Below are 27,918 nucleotides of genomic sequence, written 5' to 3' on the forward strand. Positions count from 1 at the left end.
ACATCACTGAGTGTGTGTGGATGCCTGGATTGGGCTTCTCTCTCCTCCAACCCGCACAGCATCATCACCATCACTCCGTCCACGGCAACAGACTCGTACGCACTATCATCCTCACCCTCCTCCTCCTCATCCTCCTCATCCACATCTAGCTGAAGAGGCTCCACATCGCTGGAATTAAGGTGAGCGGGATTGATAATTAGCTGTTAGCGGCCAATGTCGTGTTAAACCGTTTTATAAGTTTTATTTCTTGCACATCCTCGGTAAAAGACGATGGGCGTGATCTGCAACCGTCTGCTTCACACAGCAATTAAAGATCGATTTTGTGAATCGAGTCGCGGCCCTATCATCTAATCCAAATCGTGACGAGCTGTCGGCACCGTGCTTTCTAAGAATGAGCACAGATGTCAGGATGCAAGACAATCGGCTGCTATTTATAATTTAATCCGGTCGTATTTGTGGGCTGTATAAATTGGCCTGTTAGCGACAAGGCCTTTTTTCCCTTCTTCTTTACATCAATGATTATGACTGGAGTGGAGGCTCAAATTGGCTCATATTTGATCACACTTTGGAATCCAAATTCTTGCTGCCCCTTCTGGGTCATGCACTTCTGCTTCTAAAAAACACATTAAAACAGACATTAAAATAGCACAAATATGATCATTTCATAAAAAGGCATGCAAGATCATTTTATTTGGAGAACGATTTGTGTTATAAATGTCGTTATAATGTTATCTCCGTGTCCAAATTAATCATTACGACGTTTCTTCGGATAGAAAGCCCTCTAGCTTGCATGCATGTGATAGGATGGCTATATGCTCTGCTTGGCCTCACTAAGGAAGTGGTCAAATTATGCCGATCCGTTTTTGAATGTGGGAGAAAATAAGGACACAAAAATCAGAGGGTAGCTTAGCTCCATCTTCCTCACCCTCTCCCTGCTCTTCATCACAGACAGAGCTGCATGGGGCTGTGGAGATGCTGTCAACTTGACAACAGGGCCGAGAGGAGAAAAGTGGCTTTAAAGCGTTTATTCGGATCTGACTAGATAGTGTTCGCCTTTGCACTTTAGTGTCTTTGTGAAGAGGAAATAACAAGGGTTATGAGAAGAGTGCATTTGTAGGTAACCTGTTGCATAAAGGATTCAGTACTTTGTATAGAGTGCATCTATCTATCTATCTATCTATCTATCTATCTATCTATCTATCTATCTATCTATCTATCTATCTATCTATCTATCTATCTATCTATCTATCTATCTATCTATCTATCTATCTATCTATCTATCTATCTATCTATCTACTGTATGTCTGTGCACATTATATGAATGTAAAGAGATGTTGTTAACACACATACAGAGAATGATTGTTTTAGCTGGTGGTCTGTCCTCTGGTGCATAGCTATACTCCATATTGGGCAAAAACTGTCCTGTACTCATGCAGTTGATTTCAATTATACTTGCTAGACTAAACCCCATCTATATAATAATGGGAAAGGACTAAAAAAAAAAAGAGAAGGAGGGGAAAGAAAGAAGATTTAAACTAATATCTTTCTTTTGTTCCATTATGTTTACTTCAAAGCATTTCATGTTAGCAGTCAAATTAAAGTAGAGAAAATAAAGACTGATATCTGAATGGTTTGAATCTGTATATTGGTTATATTGTTGTACCCTTATCTTAATGTTAATAGTAACACCTAAGCTTTTATTATTGCCTACAGACATGCATGCTGTGTGAAAGGCCCAGCAGAGCTCTGTTTGTATGGGACAGTTATTACAGGCCTGTAAGTGCACAAGTCTGAGTCATTATTAGGTTAGTGTCCGACAGTTTAGCCGGGCTGACCAGAGCTGTGGGATGCTTTTGGTCTGTGCCAGTAAATACGCTCATCATGCGGACGGGTAAGGATCTGTGACTACTAGGGATGATGTTTGAATTTAATTTAACATAAACAAATCAAACTTTTGTGCGTTGACCAAGATGCAGATGCATCTTTTTAATCAAACCTATTATAATGTCTGCCTTTGCAGGAACTATAATTTGAACTGCTAAACAGGCAATACATTATTTTCTCAGTATGATCAAACACAATCATCAATAAACAGGCAATTATTTAGCAAAACCCAGGAGCTGTCACTGAGGACATTGATTTCATGCATTCGGTATCGGTTTATGTTCATCATTTCAACAACCTAAAGAACAGTTATGTCATTCTGTATTGCTCATACTGTGTTTGAAAGGTCGATTAAAATGTTTTTTTCTCCAAACATAAAATATGTTTATGTTTTTTAGCTTCAAGAATATTGAAATTATAAAAAATATGATGGGATTTACTCATATTACTCATAATTATATTGTGTACAGTGGGAGTGTTGAGAAAGGCTTTAAAGTAGAGTTTAGACAAGCACATCAGGAGATACCAGAACATCTTTATAGTTTTCTTTTTGTGGATGACCTCTGGCTTCAGTATTTATGAGACCCTGTTGCCGGCCCTGTATATAATTTATACCTGGCAGACATTTCAAGCTCTGTCCACACATTATTACCTGTCAGACCTCATTTTTGAAACAGGGGTCAAAGTGAGCGTTGCAGTGATGCCCCTCATTCTGGGTCTGTTGTTTCCCTGCACCACAATATCAAAATGACATGTTGTTTAATCGCACGTCGACCCGTGGTTCACAGCATCCTCATACAGCAGCATATGGATGTGGTTATTGTCAGGCTTATTTTCTTCAAAATGAGATGTGATACTGCAGCAGACAGTTAAAATGGACATCAGATTTCCGGCTCCTTTTTTCAATTTCAAGGCTCATTTGTTTCAGCATACAGCTTCTCTAAATCCTCCGTTGTTCCCTTTTTGAATTAAGAAATGCCTTTATTTGATTAATCTAAATATCTATATGTTTTTCTTCAACATGGTTAATGCATTTTCTATTCCTAAGTAATTCAAAAACTCACATTTCAGGGCAGGATTTTTGAGCAGTCTTAGGACAAATAAAGGAGAGGTGTTAATATGTGTTGATCTGTCAGCCCTTCATTGATCATTTGAGCATTATATTTGGTGCATTGCATTTGAGTCACAGTCACGTACTGTACCTCTTATTCATTAAGGTCCTCACCAACGGAAATCCATTAAAAATCACTCTGAACATTCAGGGCTTGATGTTTCGACCCGTTATTACCATCAGTGACTCAGCAGTAAACACATGCTGGGCAGATATGGAAATGCAACAGGTGTAGTCTGGACACACGGCATCAAAGGCTGATTAGGTGGTTTGGTTATCTCAATGAACAAAGAAGAACCATCGGTTCAAAGAGAAAGACATGTCTGGACAGTAATAGGCATAAACCACCCTCCTGTAGAAGACACCAAGACAGAAAGACACAAAACAACTACAAACAACACATGTTTGTTTAATTTTCCTTGTGTTAGTTTTGTTTTTCTTTGTAGTCATTGTGTAGCTCTTATCAATTTGCATGCCTTTGTACCTATCTTGCTTCTATTTTTTTGTCTTTTGCATCCTTTTCTTCTCACTTTGTGTTTTTTTGTGTTGTTTGAAGAAATGCTATTTCATTTCAATAGCTACTGCAGGTATGCCTAATTTTTGTGGGCCTGGAAATTAGCTTCGCCCCTTGTTCCCTCTACAAAACAACAAAGAGATATTTCCATTGGGTTTTGGATATTGCAGATATACTTTTTTTCCCGTAATTTTAACGTAACCACCACTAAGCTCAAGGCTGACCAGTGTTCAGAGCAATTATGTTTAATGTCCTTAAAAATCTCTTAAATCTCATTTAACCCCTTGTTAGCAAATGCCTTTTTGAAGACATGAAAATGCTTCACAAGTCAATAGTTGGGTTTTTACTGACATATTCATGTTGTATAAGAAATGTCAAAATCTCTTTAGCTTGTATAGATCACAAACCAAATTTCTGGCATCTTACCAAAACCCACAACAAAAAACATTTATTTCGACATAAGGGACTAATAGTGCAACAATTATAACTGATATTTGGGTTTGGTGACTCATTCCTGAACCACTCTATAGACACTTTAACCAATCCCATGGCCCATATACTAGCCCCTATTTATAGTGGCTCACCAGAAATGTGAAGTTTATAATGCCATGCCTTGATAACAACGTGCCTTTAATGAAACTACTACTACATGCCCGAATGAAAGTAATATAAGACTTTCCATTTTCTCCCCAGACAAAACAAGAGCCAGTGGTCAGTCCAGTGACTGACAACACATCTGTGAGGTGTATCCTGAACACACAGAAGCTTCAGGTGGCCTCTCCCCTAAATCCTTGACCACTTTTTCATCTTCTGATCCTCTTTAAAATGGAGGAGGGTTACCAAAACCGGACTGCCTTCATAAAAGGCGCCAAAGACATTGCCAAAGAGGTCAAGCGGCAAGCATCCAAGAAGGTGGGCCGCTCAGTGGATAAGGTGACCGACGAGTACAGCAAGCGCTCCTACAGCCGGTTTGAAGAGGATGAAGATGATGACTACCCCCAGCAAGGGAGCCAGGACGGAGGCTATTACCGTGGAGACAGCCAGGCGGCCAATGACGAGGAGGGCGGCCACAGTGACTCCACAGAGGGTCACGATGAGGATGATGAGATCTATGAGGGCGAGTACCAAGGAATCCCTCGGGCTGAATCTGGCAAAGGCAGCCTGGCTGGAGGACCGGGCTCGGTGAGTGCCGGCGCTCAGCAGTTAGGAGACATCGGAGTGTCCGAGGCAGAGAGGAGGAAGGACCAGGAGGAGCTGGCTCAACAGTACGAGACCATTTTACAAGAGTGTGGTCACGGGAAGTTCCAATGGACCCTGTACTTTGTGCTGGGGCTGGCACTCATGGCAGACGGCGTGGAGATCTTTGTGGTGGGGTTCGTCCTGCCCAGTGCTGAGAAGGACATGTGCCTGTCTGAACCCAACAAGAGCATGCTAGGTAAGCCTCTTCTCCCTATGGTGCACAGGCTCTGGATTGGCTGTGTCACAATTTCTTTTTTTTATGTTGCTATAAGTACTACTGTACTAATGAATATTGGCTTAGTATACTAACGAATATTGGCTGTGAATCCACATTGTATTCTTCTGGTCTCTGAGCGCTTCATTGCTCTCCAAAAACGTTTAAAAACACATCAGCGAGCCACACTGTTACACTGGGGAATTTGTGCATCATTACCATTAACATGAGCACTTTGAGGCAATGTACACCATCCTGCTACCGGAAGAACCAAATACAGCGCCGGGAAATAGTCCCCAACAAATACACTATTTACTGATGCTTGAGTAGTGTTTGCTAAAAACCTTTAACATTCGTGCTTTCAGTAGAGAACTGGCCTGTGTCTTGGAGATTATTGTTGGATTTGGTGTTTTCATGAGATTTATTGACCATAAAAATATAGCCGTCAAGAATAACGACTGATATTATAAAGAGAGGAGATTTGTACTACTCCGTATATTTGAACTGCTCTCTTGAGAGAGCCTGAAAAGCCCATAATAATATGACAGCAATAAGAAAACAGGGTAGACTTACATCTGTTCCTCTAATACAGGGATGGGCAACTTGGATGGTGGTGGGGGCCACATAGTTGATGTACTGGCCACCAGGGGGCCGCAAATTCACTTGGAAAACACACACACAAATTCCATGTATTGTATGTAATTCTTAACAAATATACTAAGTCTGACATCTTCATTGAGATTTTACAATCTTTCAGGGAAGATCCTCTAATAAGGTAACTAAACAAATATCAGTTCACAGAAATGTTATTTAATTTTCACAAGTGGCATGATTGTATTGAACAGGTTATTTAAAGGTCGTGTAGGTAAATTTGAGAAACCGGCTCGAGATACACTTTTTGTTATATTCCATGGAATGCTCTTAACATCCCGATAGCAATGAATATTCTGAAGCCTCAGAAGCTGGTTTCTCCAAAATTACATACCCCACCTTTAACAGTGGAATAAAACTATTTTAAACTATTGGAAAGCACGGAAAATGTGTGTGCATTGAGATTAACCATTAAAATTAGATAAACATGAAGTCATGAACACTAACCCAGACATTAGTTGTCTAACTTGAACCTAAGACACTTGTAGCCTGTCTCTGCATTCCCCTTATTCCACAATAAGGGGAATGTCAACACAGGCACCGGTCAACCCGCACTCTGCTGTTCCTCAGCGCCGCTCCCCCTCCCTCCCGCTGAAAGTATGAATGAAAAGCGTAGGCCTATAGTAATCATAGATAACACGGCAGGGTCCGTGACAGTTTGTTTTCATCTGATTTCAAATAAACAATAAAGTCTTGGTTTTTAGAATATTAAACTTGTTCAGATGATAAATACAACTTTGAAGCTTGTAAAGGCCTAATTACAGTCATAGCAGGCATAGCAACAGCTGGTGTTTCTTGTGAGTGTTTCCCCGGGAAACAAACACAATACACACAAACGCGTCACAGATTATTTCGCGGTATTTGGCTGCTGTACGAAATCATGTACGCAGCTTGCGACGTAACTAGGAGTTTAGTGGAAGGTATCAGTACCACAAGTACAAAAATAAAAATAATAATTATAATTTTTTATTAATTACATTATTTATAAATTAATCTGAGGGCCACAAAAAGAGGAGGTGGGGGCCGCCATTTGCCCATCCCTGCTCTAATAGTTTAATTCCCTCTGCTCTCTCCACAGGACTGATTGTATATTTTGGGATGATGGTCGGGGCCTTCCTCTGGGGGGCTATGGCTGACCGGATAGGCCGCCGCCAGTCTCTTCTCATCTGTCTCTCTATCAACAGTGTATTCTCCTTCTTCTCCTCCTTCGTCCAGGGATATGGCACCTTTCTGTTCTGTCGACTCCTCTCGGGTGTTGGGTAAATTAAGAAATACTGTATTCATATTTTCTTATTCTGATGTTATCTTTCCGTTATGAAAGCCCATTTCTGCCAATGTGATAAAAAAATTTCTCTTGATATAATGAATTAGTATTTCAAAAATAATTTTGACATAGCCTACTATGTTTTTTTTTTAAAGAAAGTTTCTCCTTATTTTTAGGTACTTCATAAATGTTTTTGGAAAGCTTTTAATAATTTAGAAATTTGCCCTCATATTTTAAAATGCTCCCTACTTTTCTTGAGGTACTCACTCATTATTTGGGGATATTTTTGACACTACCTAATTATTTTTGACACACTATACCTCACTCTAACTTACTCTTTTTTTAAGGGAAAATGATTTTCCCTGTGTGAGTGTTTAAGACACCTAACTGCTTCTTTGGATGTTTTTTTTCTTCTAAAACTCTCATATTTAGTTGCTAGAATCATTTTGCTTCTCCATTATGATGCACTAACAAAAACATATAAACCATAATACAGTTAACTAAAAGGAAATAAGGGAAATAATAGGTGTGAGCCGTCGGCCTAGTTTTGTTTCAGGACATCTCATATCAAATCATTTAATGTCTTCTTTCTTATTAAAAATGCTGTTAATCCTTCAACCTAAACTGTGTTTTTGAACTCTTAAACAACAGGACTGTTCAACTCAGTTTGTTTCTGATCTTTGTAGGATTGGTGGCTCTATTCCCATCGTGTTTTCCTACTACTCTGAGTTCCTGTCCCAGGAGAAACGTGGAGAGCACCTCAGTTGGCTCTGCATGTTCTGGATGATTGGCGGGATATACGCATCTGCCATGGCCTGGGCTATTATCCCACATTACGGTGAGTACAGCAACTATACACCTGAATATAGGAGTATTGTTAGCTACCTCTGCTAATGTTCAAGTTAGATGATCGTCCTAACTTTGATAAACACTTTAAGCACAAGTTAACGATTTTAGGGAATATACCCATTTGCTTTCTCACAGTTACATGAAAAGAACGATACCACTCTCATATATGTCCATTACATACTATACGAGGTTATAACGACGAGTTAGCTTAGCACAGACTGCAAAAAGGGGGAAACAGCTAGCCTGGTTCTGTTCAAGTGTTACAAAATCTACCCAACACATACATTTAAGCTTCCTAAATTACTCCATATACCTCTGAGCAATTATTAATGTTATTTTCTTTGGAAATAGCGTTTCCAATTTGATTGCTAAGCTAATGTATCTGGCTGCTGATTTTAGCTTTATATGTGGCGGACAAACATGAGAGTTGTTTTCATCATATCATCTTGTTCTTAAATGTAGATTTTGTGCAGTAAGGAAACTGTTGACACACAATTTGGAGCCGCAGTTTTAGCTGGTAAAATCCTACTGGTTTAAGCTTTTTTGCTAACAAGCATCTTTCCAGAAACGCTGCACTGCGGCTGACCTCTGACTCCCCTGGAGGCAGGTCAAATAAGAACATTGTTCATTCAGTGTCACACCAAATTAAATATGTTCCAGCCTGTGCCTTATAAAGACTTGGTTTTCAACCTCATCTGATGCCCTTTACTGTACAATTGTAGGGCAAAGTGTAAGGTTTGACTATTATTAGCAAATATCTTTTGTCTTTTCAGGATGGAGTTTCCAGATGGGCTCGGCCTATCAGTTCCATAGCTGGCGTGTGTTTGTGTTAGTGTGCGCGTTTCCCGCTGTCGCAGCCATCGCTGCCCTCAGTGCCATGCCAGAGAGCCCACGCTTCTACTTAGAGGTGAGCAGATGTGCTGATTGACGGTCTAACAGTATGAGATGGATACTACAAATGTGAAATAACCTGAGTAAAGATAATTTTTTCTTGTAATTTTTAAACTAATGTGGTTACTTCCATTCAAATAAAAGAAAGATATACACAGTATGACGTTTATATTTCTTTTAAACAGAACGGCAAACATGACGAAGGTTGGATGATTTTGAAGCAAGTTCACGACACTAACATGCGAGCAAAGGGACACCCAGAGAAAGTGTTTTCTGTGAGTATCCCTGACATTTTTTTGTTTTAGGCCTTTATGAGATATCCGACAGCAAAAGAAGAAAGGTTAGTCGGAGAAGGAAGAAATTGGGAATGATGTACTAAAGGTCACTGATCGTTTTTATTCTTTGCTGCAGCTTTTAAAACGTAGTCTCTAGTGCAGGGGTTCCCAACCTTTTTTCCCCCCCAAATGACTCCTGTTGGAAGTTGCGCCCCCCCCCCAACACACACAAGGGGGGGGGGATAGAAATCAACACGTAATGAAATAAGACCTCACGGTTTGATGATTGATAGGTGTGTGGGCTGTCTTTCATTTTGACACACAGAAAAATGTTATAATAAACATACATAGGCCTACTGTGTGTGAAATGGATATATCTGCCTTCTTTCATTTATGTTTCCATTCCCACAACAATATACATAAAGAAATGGCATATTTGGACATAGTTCGAATGGTGATTAATCATAATTAATTAATTTTTAAGCTGTGATTAATCTGATTAAAAATGTTAATCGTTTGACAGCCCTATTTTTTATATTTTATTGTAAGGCTTTTAGTGACAATCATGTATTGCCTTACAATTATATGTAAAAAAAAAAAAGTAAAAAAAAAAGAAGGTAAAAAAAAAGTCTAAATATGATATTTCGCCACAAATCATCTGAGGCCTGGCGCCCCCCCCTGCGATCTTTTACGCGCCCCCCAAGTTGGGAACCACTGCTCTAGTGGACAGCTTGAAACATTTTCACAGTCTTATCACTTGTCTGACATATATTCAAACGATAAATTAGCTGTGCTTTAATGCAAATTAAACATAGATTTCATTAAACAAATACTCAGGTGCATATAAATAGTTTCCTTTTTAATAATAAAAAAAAGGATAAAACGGTCGATCTGTTTCTATGTTTCTTCTCGACTGTTCAGTGTGTTGACCTAAAGACAGTTACACTCTTTAAAAAAAACAAAAACCACACGTTTTTAATGTCCAAAATGTAGCCTTTTTCAAAGATATTCTAGTGATCTTTTTGTACAGACAGAAAGATAGCTCCCAATTAAAATAACAGAGCAACTTTTCCACGTCTCAGTCATCAGATTGACAGGGCATGAAGGAGGTCTGCACACAGTACTTCTCATAATAAATGATTTATTCCTCTCTATAGCAATGTTTCAATCTGCTAAATCGTCTTTAGACTTTGTGTCCTGTCAAGGAGATTTGTTGACCTTCACCTGACTATTTATGACTCACACTTGTTCCCTTTTCACCAGGTTTTAAATCAACAATAAATGTGCAGCACGTGTTTAGTATAAATGAATGGTAATGCATTCTAATCACAAGGGATTGCATTATCCTTTTTGTCTCTGTGTTATCGTTTCTTCATGGAAAACTCAAAGCTGCAGGAGGAAGGAATGCCATTTGTAATTAGAAAATGTTACCATCATAATTCATTTTAAGGCTTCTGGCTGAAGGACTTGCTTCTCTGTTATCTAAGGTCACCACAATTAAGACGGTGAAACAGATGGATGAGTTGTCGGACATTGGCACCGACACTCCGGTCTGGCAGCGCTACAGGCTGAAGATCGTGAGCCTCTCCCATCAGGTCAGTGAAGGAGACGACATGTTTTTCACAAGTTCTGAACCAAAACTGCAAACAACTTTTAAAAGCATGACATAAAAAGAACCCTGAGATCATTTCTGTATGAGGCTGTGGCCTTTTACAGCTCGAGGCTGGCTGTAAAAGGCATCGGTGGAAATAAACATTGTGGAGGAAGGCGTGGGTGGCAGCAAGTCCAACAGTAGCTAAAGGTTGAATACGCCATCTTTTCCCTTTGAATTCGTTTTTTCACCAAAGTGTGATTTTGTGAACTATTTAGACTTAAAATTCACAAATGATTACATATTCAGACATATTCACATTCAGACTTTCTTTTCTGCCTTTTGTTCCCTACTTTTAAATGTAGTGATCATTTGTTGAATCTGTTACTAAATGACTTTTTCTTGTTTAAACTTGTGTTTTTCTTGTGTTGCACATTATTGCAGCACCACTGCTTCAGGCAGAAACTTTACCAGCAAGATTTTAATTTGCACTCAGCCTACGTTCTGCTACACGCCTACACCCTCTATCTTTTACAAAATCTACTACTGCACCACCTGCTTAATGCCCACTACAAAAAGTCTCATCTCTTAATGTTGAAGCTGTAACTACGTTTCATGTGGAAGACAAAAACAGATATCACCAGAAGGGGGAAAACAAGCCTGGCTGTGTTCAAGTTTTAGGTCCAATTCATAAAGTTAATTCTTTGTAAATTGAACAATACTGCTCAGGAATATCAGTCGAAATATCACCACATCATCAGATTAAACTAAGATTATACACAATATGTCTTCTGAGGGGTTTAAAAATATGTTCTCCAATGCTTTCTTTTTTCTAAAGTTGTGTGTTTTCCTCTTTACGTGTTGCAGATTAGGAACAACATCCTTGCCTGCTTCAGCCCAGAATATAAACGGACCACTTTCATGCTCATGGCTGTTTGGTTTACCATGTCTTTCAGGTAGAGTATAGACTTATACAACATTTTCTAAGTGGGGATTCTTGTTCAATTCTTAGGTTTCTTTAATCGTTTTACTTAACATCGTTCAAAATTCAACATTTTGCAGCTACTACGGTCTGACAGTGTGGTTCCCAGACATGATCAAGTACATCCAGAGGCAGGAATATGACTCACGCACAAAGACCTTCACTAAGGAGCGAATGGATCACGCCACTTTGAACTTCACCATGGAAAACCAAGTGCATCGCCAAGGACACTTTTTCAATGACAAGTGAGTGTTTTGTGAGCTGCCGTTTTATTCAGATTTATGTTCTAATGATCAAAAATAAAGCACAACAATAAAACTGCAGAACAGAAAAGTTTAACCTTTGACGTGTTCGTTAGGTTCCTGAACCTGAAGATGAAGTCCATGGTGTTTGAAGACTCAGTGTTTGAGGAGTGCTACTTTGAGGACATCACCTCCACACACACCTTCTTCAGAAACTGCACCTTCATTGCAAGTTTGTTCTACAACACAGGTAAATATTAACAGACATGTTTCAGTGTGTTCAATAGTCATGTGCACAAAGATGAACAATCAGGGGGTTGAACAGACTATTTAGCTTCTCCTGCAGCTAAATAATATTCATGAGCAGTGAGAGTTTAAGACATTAAACACTCTGTTAAATGTGCTTTAGTGTTTTGGTGCACAACGTTAACAACAAATATTAACAAGTGCCTCTTTAAATATTGTTAAACAGAGAAAAACACATCTCATTATGTCAGTACTCATTTTAATTACATCGCAGGTTAACAGTAATGATCACTTTTATGTTTTAACACAGCTGCTGAGGAAAAACACCCGTCGGAGTGTGCTGGGGTTTTACTGCCGCCTGAAGTAAAAATAGAGACGAGATAAAACACAGATGTTCAGCAGAACTGTAGCCATGGAAACATTCTGTTGCTAGTATCCCTAGGTTACTGCAGCAGAACTGTTACCTTAGCAACGTAAACAAATCACAGACTGTTTGACAGCAGAGTGACGAGACTCCTGACAGCTCTCCATGACTAGAAACAACAGATGCAACAATGTGTTCAATGGATAATTAGAACTAACACATCTTCTGAGATAAATCTTCAGATCATATTTTATTTCTTTATTCTTTTTAATTGATTTTTCTCTTTATTAATCAGCCTGTGTTTTCTGATCTTTGCTTTTTATTCAACCAGGAAAATAGTGTCAATAACTAGGAAATAGTGTCATTTAGATTTAAAGGTGGGTTAGGTAATTTTGGAGAGACCAGCTCGAGTGCGCTAGAATTTGAAAATACACAGCCGGAAAAAATCTGCCACTTCCTTACAGAGCCCCTCCTCCAACACACACAAACGCGCACATGACCAATGAGGGCATGAGATAAGTTTGTGCACAGATGGAAGGCTGACAGGCAGGTAGGCCATCCAGCAGTGGCGGCGCTAGGGGGTGGCTACTTGGGCTCAAGCTCCGGATGTTTCACTTAGAAAAAATAAATAAAAAAAAAGTAAAACTTTTTTTTTGTTGAAAACGTCTCTGGAGTAATGTGCAGTACCGGAGTCCACCAGAGAGGCAGCCGCTGCGGGACATTAGCCTGCGTACTGCGTAGCCTTCCCTGCCCTGAGGAAGAAGTGATCCTTCCTAGTGCCTGACGAGTTTTAAGCTAATAGCCTATAAAGTTATGGATATTAGAAAGTTATTTTCATCGAAGCAGGCGCCAAAAGCTGCAGCAGCAGCAGCAGTATCAGAAGCTGACAACAGTGATGTTTCAGGTTTGTGAATCTAATGGTAATATCTGCACTCTGGCTGACTGAGTGAGAAGTGAAAAAGAGTGATATAACGTTAATGTTATAGCTAGTAAACATGGAGTAACCACACTAAGTATACCCTTATATGTTAGTATGTATACAGAACATGACTAAAAATGATCCTAAGATGTAACGTTAACCCTTCATACCTCAGTCTACTTTTAAGACACTAAAATAACGTATTCCAATTTTTTATTTGTTTTCGCGCGTTGAATTATACCGGCTCTCGTTTCAGTACACATAACAACGGAACCATAGCAACGGAACTGACAGGCAACGGAACTGACAGGCAACCCTCTGAATCAGACTATGATTGGCTGTGTCTGCATCCACTCAGAGTGTCCGATTCAGAAACGTGACTCTTACACTCTTTACGCCACAAACAAAGATGGTGAATGAGAATAGATCTATAAAACGATAAGCAATGCGCCAGAATCAAGGTGAGACTATCCCTACCCTTTAAAACTCTACGCACATTTGTTTCACCGAAATAAGTAAACGACTGTGTTTGAGTGAGTTAAGGCATTAGTTTGCTTCATTAAAGGGTGTTAATGAATAAGTGTTCCCCAGTGCATTTTGTCCGCTTTAAGGTATTATTAAGGTAGGGTTAATGTTGCTCTCAAAGTGCACCAGATTGATGCTTTTAACTTCAATATTTAAAAAAAAAATCTTCCCGGGAGAACATGCCCCTGGACCCCCGCTAGAGGAGGCGACGACCCCCCTAAGGGATGTTCGGTCCACCCCCAACTTGTAAAAAATAGCACTTTACCCCTGCACCCAAGCCCCCCCCCCCAACAACTCCTGGGCTAAGCCCCGGATCTCCTACAATCCTAAATCCTCCACTGCCATCCAGTCATTTTAGCCGGGCCGGCTAAAATGATTGGTCGTGCTTTTTACAGTACTACGAAAAAAATTATGGATTTTTTGTCAAAGCTCTTAAGATATTCATTGCTATCGGGATGTTAAGAGCATTCCATGGAATATAAAAAAAAGAGTATCTCGAGCCGGTTTCTCAAACTTACCTACCCCACCTTTAATGTGTCCTGGGACAGACAGCATTACAAATTAACAATGTTGCAGACACAAAAACTACACATAAATGAATACAGAGAATTATAATCATGAAAAATAAGTCATCAACACACTCAATCAAAACAACACAACAATGTGTCTCCCTGCATGTCATCCAAAAGAGTCTCGATTTAGATTTATATCTAAATGAAACAAAAAAAGAGGGAGCAGCAAACTTAAATACTATTTTTCCCATTTCAGTCGTGGCTTTAGGAACATTAAGTAGGAATTACTCCTCCGAGCAAAGACAATACATTTCCATACGTTTCCAAAGGATGTTGATATAAAGGTAATACTGCCTTACAAATAAGAATATGCCAATAATAATAATAATAACAAATTATATTTCTATAGCGCTTTTCTTGAACCCAAAGACGCTTATGCAATGGCCATTGGTAGAAAATGCAGGCTGTCCAACTCGACCATGCAAAGAACAATATTGTGCTTTCAGTCAACGTGTCAGATTCATCCAGAGAAAACAGAGGAGCTGCTTCTTAAATCCCACAGAAACCCCCTCAGCAGCTTTTACAGCAGCAACAGTATCTTCTCATCCCTGAAGCCAACAATACATTCCTTTATGTTCATGTCATTCGGACATCTAAAACTTTATGATCCTTCAGCACTCTTATGCCTGACTGCCTTTAATAAAATGTTGGCTATTAGTATGAGAGCAGTTCCAGCGGTGTCATCAAAAAATCTAATATTGTGCTTTTGTGCAGCTGTAGGCATCAAAGTATAACCACATAATAATATAACAGGCCTCCCAACCTCTTGTGACCTTTTCTGTTGTTCCCCCTATTATTTTGTTTTAAACAGTTTATACATGTAGCAAGGGATGCTGTTTATCATGTTTAATCGCTGCCTGGAAGGGATTTCAATTAGAAACAGCTGCTGGCAGGGGGCCGGTTGTGTGGTGGCTTTGAAAATGTCCACATTTATTTTGCTGAGATTCTTTATTTTCAGGCAAGTTTGTACATAACTAAGGTTTCAGAAAGGAAAAACATTCTTCAAAATCATAGTATAAAAAACATCTATTAGCCTAAGTCAAGTTTAATTGATAGAGGATTAAATATGTAAATGTCTGCCCTACAATCTTTGCTATGAAGAGCACTGTCCTTATCTGTGGTTAATGTTACTTCTAGCATCTTTAAGAAGAAGATCAATTGTAAATACAGTTGGTTAGATCTTAAACATTGCTTAATTTAACTTGGAAAACATGATGGGGAGGCCAAAGTACATTTTCCAGCACTGAGGATTATCTCCAATCCTTTAGTCGGGCTGCATACAACCCTGACTTCCTCCATTAATAAGCCTGCATGAGAGGATTTAGTTGAGCAATCATCAATGTTTTTAGTTTCAAACACATATTGGAACACAAACTGTAAAAGTTAGGGGTGGTATATTTTTCCTTTCTAACCTAATGTATGTACACACTTCATTGCACTTGATTGGATTACAAAATTAAACTTATCCCAGTCGTTATTGCTCGTAAAGTTACATTTATGTCAATTAATTCCTTCATAAATATCAGAGCATCATCACTTCTCTCTCTCTCCCTTTTCTCTTTCATCAGATTTATTCAAGTACAGGTTTGTGGACTGTAAACTACTCAACAGCACCTTCCTCCACAACAAAGAGGGCTGCATACTGGACTTCAGCGACGACTTCAACAATGCCTACATGATTTACTTTGTCAACTTCCTCGGCACGTTGGCGGTGTTGCCTGGCAACATCGTGTCAGCTCTTTTAATGGACAAAATTGGGCGCTTAAGGATGCTGGGTAAGACAATCTAATCAATGCAGATAATTCACTTTAGGCTATACAGGCTATTTAAGTTAATGTAATTCTCTTTCCTCTGTCTGTCTCTCTCTCATCAGCGGGATCCAGTGTCATATCTTGTATCAGCTGTTTCTTCCTGATGTTCGGCAACAGTGAGTCGGGGATGATCGCCCTCTTGTGCCTGTTTGGTGGCATCAGCATCGCCTCGTGGAACGCCCTGGATGTGATCACAGTGGAGCTCTACCCCTCGGACAAAAGGTAACATGATGGATGATGATGATGATGACGTCTTTTAAGGTTGATTCCCTGGTGTGAGCTTGTGGGGATTCAGAAAGTGTCAAGGGGGGAACACTGAGGCATGAACTCAATTGCACGACTCAAAACTCAGACTCAGATAGCGTTTCAAAATAAAGACTTTACTGGAATTTGCACAGTAATAAAACAAGGAAAACAAAACCACTCTTTCGAGGAAAACTATAATGCGATCTATAGCATAGGTCCGTGAAAGGTCCGTGAAAAGGTCCGTGAGGTAAGCCGATACGTGGTCTTCGTGAGACAACGAACTGACAATTAACAGGAGGGAGCTAACACAATATATACACAGGTAAAGGGGACACAGTTGGAAACAATCAGGGCGGGGAAAATAATCAAGGACGCAGGAGACAGAAAAGGGGCGGGGAGCGTGGAGGCCTGAAATGAGAGGAAGAAATAATTAAGGGTATAGACATAAAGCACAAGACAAAGGGACATGACAACTCTAACATAAAGAATAAACTTTCACAATAAGTTTCTTGGACATGACAGTACCCCCCCTTCTAGGGACGGCTCCTGACGGCCCAGGCTCCTCTGAGTTGAGGCGGTCAAAATCCTCAATGAGGCTTTTGTCCACGATGAAGCGGGAAGGAATCCATTGCCGCTCCTCAGGACCATAACCCTTCCAGTCAACCAGTAACTGTCGCCCTCTACCCCTTTTCCGACTAGCCAATAGTGACTTGACCGTGTAAACCGGACCTCCATCGATCATCCGGGGGGGCGGGGGGGGGTTTGACGGTGGGAACCATAGCGCTCTCCTTCAATGGTTTTAATTTCCCTACATGGAAGGTGGGATGTACCTTCATGGCCCTGGGAAGCCGTAGTCTCACTGAGACTGGGTTTATGACCTTGGTGATGGGAAAAGGACCCACAAACCGGGGAGCCAGTTTTCGGGAGAGTACGTGGAGGGGAAGGTCTCGTGTAGAGAGCCAGACTTTTTGGCCTGGCTGGTATACAGGGGCTGGTCGGCGTTTTCGGTCTGCTGCTCTCTTAACCAGTTGTGAATTCCTGCAGAGTATCTTCCTAGCCGCAGCCCACACGCGCCGACAACGCCTGACCAGAGCGTGGGCAGACGGGACCGTGACCTCCCTCTCCGTGGCTGGGAACAGTGGCGGCTGGTAGCCATAAACACAGTGAAACGGGGACAGGCCCGTGGCAGAAGTAGGGAGGATGTTGTGTGCATACTCAACCCAGGTGAGGTGCTCGCTCCAGGAGGATGGATTCTGGGACACCAGGCAGCGCAGGCAGGTCTCCAGTTCTTGATTTAGGCGCTCTGTCTGGCCGTTAGACTCCGGATGATATCCAGACGAGAGACTGACCGTGGCACCGATGAGGCTGCAGAACTCCTTCCAGAAGCGTGACACAAACTGGGGGCCCCGGTCGGAGACAATATCCTTAGGGAAACCATGAAGCCGAAACACATTCTGCATCATGACCTCCGCCGTTTCCTTAGCTGAGGGCATCTTTGGCAGAGCAATGAAATGTGTCATTTTGGAAAATCTGTCCACTACCGTGAGAACTGTGGTTTTACCTCTAGAGAGGGGCAGGCCAGTGACGAAGTCCATGGAGATCTCTGACCAGGGCCTGTTGGGAATAGGGAGTGGTTGTAATAACCCTATTCGCGACCTGGAAGAGGTCTTGTTTCGAGCGCAGATAGGGCATGCCTCCACATACTCCTTCACCTCCTTCTCCATGGATGTCCACCAGAAACGTTGTTTAACAATGAACATAGTTCTCTTGACTCCGGGGTGGCAGGTGAGCAGCGAAGTGTGAGCCCAGTGGATCACCTGTGGTCGCTCGGCCTCCTGAACAAAAATCCGGTTAGGCGGGCAACCCCTTGGTGCAGGAGCTCCAGCATTGGCACGTATTACCTCCTTTTCTACTGGCCAAGTCAGCGCTCCTACCACCCGGTTCAATGGGATGATGGGTTCCGGCTCCTTGGCTGCAGGCACAGGGTCAAACAGACGGGACAGAGCGTCAGGCTTGACATTCTGAGACCCCGGCCTGTAGGAAAGAACAAAGTCAAAACGGTTGAAAAACAAGGTCCACCTAGCCTGGCGGGAGTTCAGTCTTTTGGCCTTTCTGATGTACTCCAGGTTCTTGTGATCGGTCCAGACCACAAAAGGATGCTCGGCTCCCTCCAACCAATGCCTCCACTCTTCCAACGCTAACTTCACGGCCAGCAACTCACGGTTTCCCACGTCATAATTTCTCTCTGCCGGGGAGAGCTTCCTGGACAGGAAGGCGCAGGGGTGAAGTTTGTTGTCCTTCTGTTGTTGCTGGGAGAGGACCGCTCCCACCCCCTCGTTGGAGGCATCCACTTCCACCACGAACTGGCGAGTGGGATCCGGCATGGTAAGTATGGGGGCAGTGGTGAACATCTTTTTCAGCCGAGAAAAAGCCTCCTCAGCCTGAGGAGACCACACAAAAGGCACCTGAGGGGACGTGAGGACATGAAGAGGGGCTGCAATAGCGCTGAAGCTCCGCACAAAACGTCTGTAAAAATTAGCAAAGCCTAAAAACTGCTGCACTTTTTTGCGAGAGTCAGGGGTAGGCCAACAGGCTACTGCGCTAACCTTCTCTGGGTCCATCATAACCTGACCTGGGGAAATGATGAAGCCCAAAAAAGTGACTGTTTCCACATGAAATTCACACTTTTCAGCTTTGACAAACAACTTATTTTGGAGCAGTTTCTGTAGAACCAGGCGGACATGTTGTTTGTGGGTGTGAAGGTCAGGGGAGTAGATCAGAATGTCGTCCAGATAAACAAAAACGAAACGGTTCAGAAACTCCCTCAACACGTCGTTGATCATAGCCTGGAAGACTACAGGAGCGTTTGACAATCCAAACGGCATGACCAGGTATTCATAATGTCCTGAAGGGGTGTTAAAACCCGTCTTCCATTCATCGCCCTCCCTGATCCTGACCAAATGATAGGCGTTCCGCAGGTCTAATTTGGTGAAAACCTTGGCTTCCTGAAGCTGCTCGAAAGCGGACGAGATGAGGGAGGGGGTACCGGTTTTTAACCGTAATGTCATTGAGAGGTGAGTAGTCGATACAGGGCCTAAGAGACCCATCCTTTTTGCCCACGAAAAAAAACCCTGCCCCTGCTGGGGATGAGGAATGACGAATAAGCCCTGTCTTGAGGGAGGCATCAATATAGTCCTTCATGGCCTCTTTCTCAGGTCCTGAAATTGCATAAAGTCGACCCTTAGGAATGGGAGACCCGGCAATCAAGTCAATAGCACAGTCATAGGAGCGGTGAGGAGGAAGAGCCAGAGCTTTGGACTTACTAAAAACTTCACTAAGGTCGTGGTAGCAGGAAGGAACTGAAAGTACATCCGGAAGATATATTTTTGGGACTGTATCCTGCCTAACACTCCCAGTGTTACATCCCCTGTCAATCTCTGCTACCTGCTTAAAACAGAGATCAATGCAATTCTTTCCCCACCCCTCCACCCTCCCAGATTGCCAATCTATGTGAGGGTTATGAAGTTTCAACCAGGGAAACCCCAAAATGAGTGGATGTTGGGCTGAGTTAAATAAGTGAAAAGACATAGTCTCATGGTGGTTATCATTACATCTTACTTCTAAAGGCTCCGTTTGGTGAGTCACTTTAAACAACAGCCGCCCATCGAGAGCACTCGCTTCAAGAGGCTGGGGTAGAGGTTTAGTTTTTATGTCCCATTTTTTAACTAAACCCCAATCCATAAGACTTTCGTCCGCCCCTGAGTCAATGAGAACACCATGAGTAACTACATTGTCTCTGATTTTTACCTGGATCCGGGTCAGGGTGCGAGGAGGAAAGTCAGAGGAAGAGATCCGGCTCACCAACGTACTCCTCTTCATTGGTGAGCCTCCTCTTTTACCGGACAAGCCGCTTGTGGGTGTCCGCGCTGCCCGCAGTAGAAACACAGACCTTCCTTGAATCGACGCTGACGTTCTGCCAGCGACAGTTTGGCGCGGCCCAACTGCATTGGCTCCTCCACGGAGCCAGGGGGCGCTGTTGTCCGGAACGCAGGTGGTGAGGGGTGACGGGGCCTCCAAGAAGAAGTAATATCCAGCGGCGAGCGTCTCCTCTGGAGAGGTGGATCAACCGCATCCTTGGATTTATTCCTTCTCCTCTCCGTCAAACGATTGTCTATACGTAAAGCCATGGATATGACAGAGTCCAAATCAGCGGGCAGATCGAGAGGCGCCAGCTGGTCTTGTAAAGAATCCGAGAGACCGCTGACGAAAGCGTCAAACAATGCAGCGGAGTTCCAGCCGCTGTCGGCTGCCTTAGTCCGGAACTCGATGGCGTAGTCAGCCACACTCCGCTGATGTTGTCGCAGCTTGATCAGAGCCCGAGCTGCTTCCCTGCCCGGCGTGGTTTGATCGAAGGTCTTCCTCATAGTGTCTATGAAGTTTTCCAGAGACCCGCAGATAGGCGAGCCTCGGGACCATTCTGCCGTGGCCCATGCTGCTGCTCGGCCGGAGAGATGAGAGATCATAAAAGCCACTTTGGAAATGTCCGTGGGAAAAGCAGCCGGTTGGTGGTGATAGTGTAACTCACACTGCACGATGAACGGCCGGCAGCCTTCTGAGTCCCCGGAGTACCTTTCGGGTGGAGCCAGACGCATGGAAGCCCTGTGCGGCTCAGTAACCCGGTTGGGATCGAATCCGGTCACCGCTGGAACCGGAGGAGTCGTAGGAGGAGAAACAGCCTGCAGGTGAGTGAGCACACGCTGAACCTCTGCTGCCAGTAGATTAACTTGGGTCGTCAACGATGTTTGTAGTTCCCCCTGGCTGCTGGTTAGATCCTGCACTCCCTGCTGCATGGTGGCCATACGCTCCTCTTGTTGCCCAAGACGTTGGCCCTGAGAACGGATAGCGTTCTTAATCTGATCTGAGTCGGCTGAGTTCATTTTGATGGTCAGTTCGTACTGTCAAGGGGGGAACACTGAGGCATGAACTCAATTGCACGACTCAAAACTCAGACTCAGATAGCGTTTCAAAATAAAGACTTTACTGGAATTTGCACAGTAATAAAACAAGGAAAACAAAACCACTCTTTCGAGGAAAACTATAATGCGATCTATAGCATAGGTCCGTGAAAAGGTCCGTGAGGTAAGCCGATACGTGGTCTTCGTGAGACAACGAACTGACAATTAACAGGAGGGAGCTAACACAATATATACACAGGTAAAGGGGACACAGTTGGAAACAATCAGGGCGGGGAAAATAATCAAGGACGCAGGAGACAGAAAAGGGGCGGGGAGCGTGGAGGCCTGAAATGAGAGGAAGAAATAATTAAGGGTATAGACATAAAGCACAAGACAAAGGGACATGACAACTCTAACATAAAGAATAAACTTTCACAATAAGTTTCTTGGACATGACAGAAAGAGACAGTTGTGGGAAATAACTAAGTACATTTACTCTGCAGTACACTTTTAAGGTGCTTTTACTTTACTTAAGTATTTCCGTTTTATGCTTCAGTGATTGGCCCTTTGAGATAAGTAATTTGAATGGCCCTTTGAAACAAGTTATCTGATTGGCCAATTGAAAAGAGACCTCTGATTGTCAAATTGAAACAGGCCCTCTGATACGCTTATTAAAACAAAGCCTCTGGTAGAAACCAGATAAACCTTAAATGGGTTTGAGATTTGGTGGTAGGCAGATTTAGTAGTGGTGAAAGTACACATATTTTGCCAAAATATTAAGATATTTCTTAAAAGTCCCTTTTAAATCCGGTTTGTAAACTTTATTTGGTTTAATCTTAATTGTACTTACTTAGATTAAGATCTCTTAAGGGTTGGTATAAACCAGATATCCTAACTGGAATGGCTCGTAAAAAGTCATTATGAAGAACAAGTTACCAAATCAAAGATTTGCATGGTCATGTTCAATTACATTTCATTAGTTTTCAGGTTAATGTGAAAAATACTTTTTCTGCAATACAATTGACCTTAAACTCTACTTTTAGGTAAAATATGCTTTGATGACTCCCATTTTTGTAATAGTTGCATTTTTGTTGCATTGTGTTGCGAAACCATTCAATGTGGAGTCGATGTTGAACAACTTCGTCTGACAAATGTTGTCACACCACTGCAGCATGATTTCTGGTGTCTAATGTCTTATAGGTTGAGGACTACAACAACTATTATTACTAGCATTACAAGTGGAAATAAAATATTGTACATTTAAGATTTGGTGCTCACGTCAGTTCTTAAAGCCTCACTGTGATTGTGTTTCTCCCTCTCTGCTTTTTCAGGTGCACAGCGTTTGGCTTCCTGAACGCCCTCTGTAAGCTGGCGGCGGTCCTGGGCATCAGCATCTTCCAGTCATTCGTCGGCATCACCAAGGCCGTACCCATCATATTCGCTGCAGGCGCCCTCGCTGCAGGTAGTTTCCTTGCGACAAAGTTGCCTGAAACACGAGGCCAAGTGTTGCAGTAAAACAAATGACCAGCAGTTGGCAGCAGAGCACAGCTGGAGTGTGTGTTTGACAACAAAAGGCCCGAACATCCCAGAGAGCTGCCGCCACACACCAACAGAGCAGACTGCCATCCCCATTGTAAGCCCAGAATCCTTTGAAACACGGATTGCATCATTTAAAGTCTATAGAGCGATAAAGTGTAGAACACACATTCCTATGTCATAATAACACGTCTAAATCTGTATGATAACACTTTCAGCTGAGGACAGAGATGTTAAACGCAGAGATGAGACTGTAGAAAAAAGCCATTCATGGGGAACGTGAAAATATTTAGTCCATGAATGTGGTAGGTTTTCATATATGAATACAATGTTTTACTTTCCTGTCTGTCCGAGCCGCTTTCACACCAAGTACTTGGCATCAGTGACTGGCATTCAGTGCTGCTTTTTCATATCACTGCTTGTACAATTTACTCCACATTTCCATTGAGGCTAGTGCTTTGATAGACGTGAGAAAGATCTCACAATGAATTTCAGGGCGATTATATTTCCTCTGAAATGGCCCATGATCCTTGATCACTGCCATCTAAAACCAGAACAGTTTTTACCAAATGATATAAAAACATTCCAGTGAGACTTCATTTATTCAGAAATCCTTATGCCTGCAGTCCTCGACTGAAAGGTGAAACGCAGACAGGCGAAGATGCATTTCACAGGATTCTTAGTTGTAAATGGGAATGGTTTGATCCAGCTCCTCTCGTGTTTTCCCCTCCCTGTTGTTGAACCATGCAGCTGTGGCAGTGTGATGTCTGCAACACAGAAACGCATTTTGGTCAAGTGCTTGATGTTGAGAGAAGATACTTCAGTGTAATTTTTGTAAATTAGTAGTGTGAGTGTGCATGTGTGTCGTTATGAAAGTGTTTCATGTGTTTCAGTGCAGCCATGGAGAGCATCTCTTACTGATCCAACAGCAGGATGTAGGGAGCAGCAGTCACATCCATTTATATCAAATACAAGTCACGCAGTAGCTGAGGTGTGGTGAAATGTTTAGGCCACTTTTACAGCTGGTGTTATGTTTAAGCAACAATTCACCAATTTATTGTACATGCTGAATAGTTCTCTTATTTAAAAAAATCCTTTTATTTGCCTTAATATGAAAACAAGTCATAAATGAATGGAAAAGTTTGTTCCATGGAAACACGAAATTGACAAAACTATAAATATTTTTGCAGAACGTTTAACCACAACTCTTTTCAGTAGTTATTGTCAGAATGAAACTCTGGAAAAGTAACGAAAAATGACCGTAATATAATTTTGTTATAACTGTATTTGGTTGTTTTATATTTTCCTGTATGACCTTAAACAAACAATGCAGTATCCTTCCCTAACTTGTGTTAACGCCCCAATGAGTCATGATGTGACTTCATTATTCTCATAAGCACAAATTAAACACATCTGAATTCCTATTGATCAGACAGCATGGCACATAAGGGTCTAATTTCATTTTAAGGGCTTCTGATCCTGCCAGAATACATATGTGCCACAAAAAGTGAAATCCCTCACGGTGTTGCTACATGATTATGCTTAATCGAGAAGTACACAAATACACAAGACCATAGCTTAATGTGACTTTGTTCTAAATTGGACACAATTTCTCCAAAGTAAAGCTAACTGACTACCATTATATATACATATCATTACTTAGTCGATCATTTCTCCAAAGGTGTACATCAACATGTGTGCTGACAATCAGTGAGTGTATGTAGGTGCTGCTGCCCAGTAGAGCATGTTGTTTGACCTGAAGACGTCCTCTGGATTGTGTGTGTGTGTGTGTGTGTGTGTGTGTGTGTGTGTGTGTGTGTGTGTGTGTGTGTGTGTGTGTGTGTGTGTGTGTGTGTGTGTGTGTGTGTGTGTGTGTGTGTGTGTGTGTGTGTGTGTGTGTGTGTGTGTGTGTGTGTGTGTGTGTGTGTGTGTGTGTGTGTGTGTGTGTGTGTGTGTGTGTGTGTGTGTGTGTGTGTGTGTGTGTGTGTGTGTGTGTGTGAGAGAGACTATTAATGAATACTTCAACATTTTAAGTAAGCTATTCACTTGACTGTAGAAAGTCAGATGACAAGATCCATACCACTCTCAAGTTAAGTATGTGGGCAGCGAGGAGGTGTTAGCTTAGTTTAGCATAAAGACTTCAAACAGGGGTGTGTAGAAGCATTTCTTAAAGTATCAAAATATTCCTTTATTGTGGTCGAATCTAGAGGATGAAATCTCTCCTTTTTTGTCTTGTGTCTATATGATGACAAACGTGTCCCGTCTTGTTCATGTTGGAGAGACTGTTAGGATATGTCGTTCTGTTCATGTGTGTATTAATGTGTGGTCGAGTGTGTGTGTGTGTGTGTGTGTGTGTGTGTGTGTGTGTGTGTGTGTGTGTGTGTGTGTGTGTGTGTGTGTGTGTGTGTGTGTGTGTGTGTGTGTGTGTGTGTGTGTGTGTGTGTGTGTGTGTGTGTGTGTGTGTGTGTGTGTGTGTGTGTGTGTGTGTGTGTGTGTGTGTGTGTGTGTGTGTGTGTGTGTGTGTGTGTGTGTAAGCTGACTCTAAATCGTCTATCACATATTTTTCTACTTTTTTCTGTTGCGGTGTTTTCATCCCTGCGATGAATGCAGCTCAGTTGGGGACCATGAAAATATATTTACACTAAAGAGAAGAAAAAACAACAATATATGCAGTGTAGAATTATATGTGCTGTTCTTCATGATAGACTCGGGTGCTCTTTTGCTGATTACAATTCAGTCTTTGAAAACCAACCCCATCAAAGATAGCCAGTCTAATAGATGTCTGTTCTCGGTTTAGAAATATGGAAAAGGATCAAATCTTAAACGAACAAAAACAACTTTGCCCTCTAATCCTTCTGTATTCAATCGTGACGCATGTTTGTATCGTATTGTCTCACTTCTTGGACGTCCTGTATGCCAGCTGTTTTTGTCTAAAGCAAGAACTAGTGTTTTCATTGTTGTATGATGACATAGATTTGTTGCTTGCAGTGATTGTTCTTAATCAAAGTGGGGTTTAAAATTGGTGAAACTTGAGTATGTGTTCTGAAAGTAAGTTAGTGGTGACTGTGCTCCTTGTTTACCTTAGACCCAGATAACTCTTTTTTTAAATAAATATATATATATATATAAATATGCCTAAAGTTCAGCAGAGAATGCTTGTAACTGCAATTCATCTTGTCAAAGAGGTACAAGATATGGCCAGAAAATGGCAACATGCTTAGTGAGAATGGAGCCAGAATAAGTCCAATTCGACATTCACATGTTTGTCCATTTGAAACTATTTTGAAAAGCGGAATTGTGAGCAATAACTTGGAGGCTTTCACTAAATCTGAGGAAACAGAAAGTCTGTGTTAAATCCAAGAGGACCACCAAAAGATTTATCAACTCATCAAAAGAGCTCCCTCTGTCAAATTGAAGCTCCTTTCCAAAATGTTAAAGTTTACTATTTAATGTTACTATGTGTAGAATTTGCATTCTATATAAATATATATGTATAAACTATCAAAAGGGTCACTGGTTTGAGTTTTCTCTATGACGGCAGTGAAATGGGATGTGTTAGCAAACACCTGCCTGAAGACTTCCATTAATGATGGCGGTCTGATAAAGGGGTGGAGGTCTTTTTATGGCATGGTTTCTGTTTCCTTTAGAGCACACGGATCAGTTCTGAATGAGTCCTGAAAAAAAAGGGCCAACTCATGCCAGAAAACAACTCCATCTGTAAAACAACGGCAAGAATCCTTCACTGTAGTTTGGACTTTGGGAATTTATGTTTGTGTTTTCTTTAGTTTGACTCTGAGCTGTTTATTAAATGATAAAAGTTCTACTCTTAATGTGGGTTCAATTCTGAAAAATCAATGTACTGTGTGTAGAAACTGTAGATGTTTGTACGTGCAAGTTTGGAATTTGTGGAACAAAAGATCAATGAAAACAATTCCAAAAAAGTTCAATATGACACAAAAATCTATCGTGTGTTGTCTTTGTGTTTTGTAAATGAAGACTGAAAATCTTGGTACATTCAGTATTTATTACTTCTGGATATTGAGAATATTTTAGTGATGCTGAAAAGGTGCTGTATTTATTTTACGTGAGAGTTGTTCATTATTCCAGGATTGGCCCTTTATCCAGTTCTTTGAAGGAAATCATAATGGAAATAAAACCTGAAAGAAAACCCATTGTGAGTTTGCATTACACATGAAATCAACTCAAGTTTAAATCAGTAACACTTCAGCATTATCTCTACACCGACTACTTTATATAAAAGGTGCAGTTATGTGGTTGCTTTTCACTCCGATCCAGGAACAGTTTCAGTGTCTTGGCCAAGAAGACTTCAGGTGCTCCATCCACGGGAATGAGTTCTCAAGAACAAAGGTGTCTGGTTTAATCGCAATGCTTACAATACAATTTCTGCAGGTATGTGACAGAGGAGGCATGGCAACACTTTTTGCCATTTCCTCAGTCAAGGAAAGGATACAGTTACCCAAGTCCTTAAAAGGTTAGCTTGGTTGGTTATTGGCTAACGGTTACACAAGCCAAAAAATTGTTATGACATAAAGTGGCCAAAATCGGATCAGCTTATTTTCAGACAGGTCTTTATATAAATGGGTCAGGACAAAAAGAGAGTGAATCTTTTTTCCTGAAACTTTCAGAGTCTCTTTACACAGAGGGGACGTGTTTATGTATAAGAAACATGAACAAGTGGATTTTGCATAATAGGTGACCCAAAGGGGCCCTATTATGCTCAATTTCAGTTTCATATTTTGAAATTCTATGACCGTTCAATGTTTCAAAAGTGCTTTATTTTTCCTCATACTGCAGCACCTTTTTTCACCCTCTGTCTGAAACCAGAGCCCAGTCTGCTCTGGTTAGCTAGGTGGCTCCGTTAACCACCTGGAGATGTCCTGCCATATAGCCCATCATGTTCAACGTGTTGGAGCGCTAGCCAATAGAACTGCAAGTGTTACGCAGTGATGTCACGGAAATAAACACAAACCCACTACAGGAAAAACACAAGTTATGGATCAAACTGTTTATTAAATT

At 41.5% G+C, this 27,918-nt stretch overlaps 1 protein-coding gene across 1 annotated transcript; it reads left to right on the forward strand.

Moving 5' to 3' along the window:
• Nucleotides 1-27,053, forward strand: LOC307021694 (synaptic vesicle glycoprotein 2A-like). The gene is made up of 13 exons (XM_079654049.1): nt 1-179; nt 4,203-4,944; nt 6,692-6,872; nt 7,564-7,715; nt 8,500-8,633; nt 8,803-8,892; nt 10,380-10,487; nt 11,351-11,439; nt 11,546-11,710; nt 11,824-11,957; nt 15,902-16,108; nt 16,207-16,366; nt 22,677-27,053. The coding sequence occupies exons 2-13, from the start codon at nt 4,335-4,337 to the stop codon at nt 22,858-22,860; spliced, it is 2,214 nt and encodes a 737-aa protein (XP_079510175.1). The 5' UTR covers nt 1-179; nt 4,203-4,334; the 3' UTR covers nt 22,861-27,053.
• Nucleotides 27,054-27,918: the final 865 nt, after the last annotated feature.

Source organism: Notothenia rossii, assembly GCF_949606895.1.
Source record: "Notothenia rossii genome assembly, chromosome: 10".
Classification (NCBI taxonomy): Eukaryota; Metazoa; Chordata; class Actinopteri; order Perciformes; family Nototheniidae; genus Notothenia; species Notothenia rossii.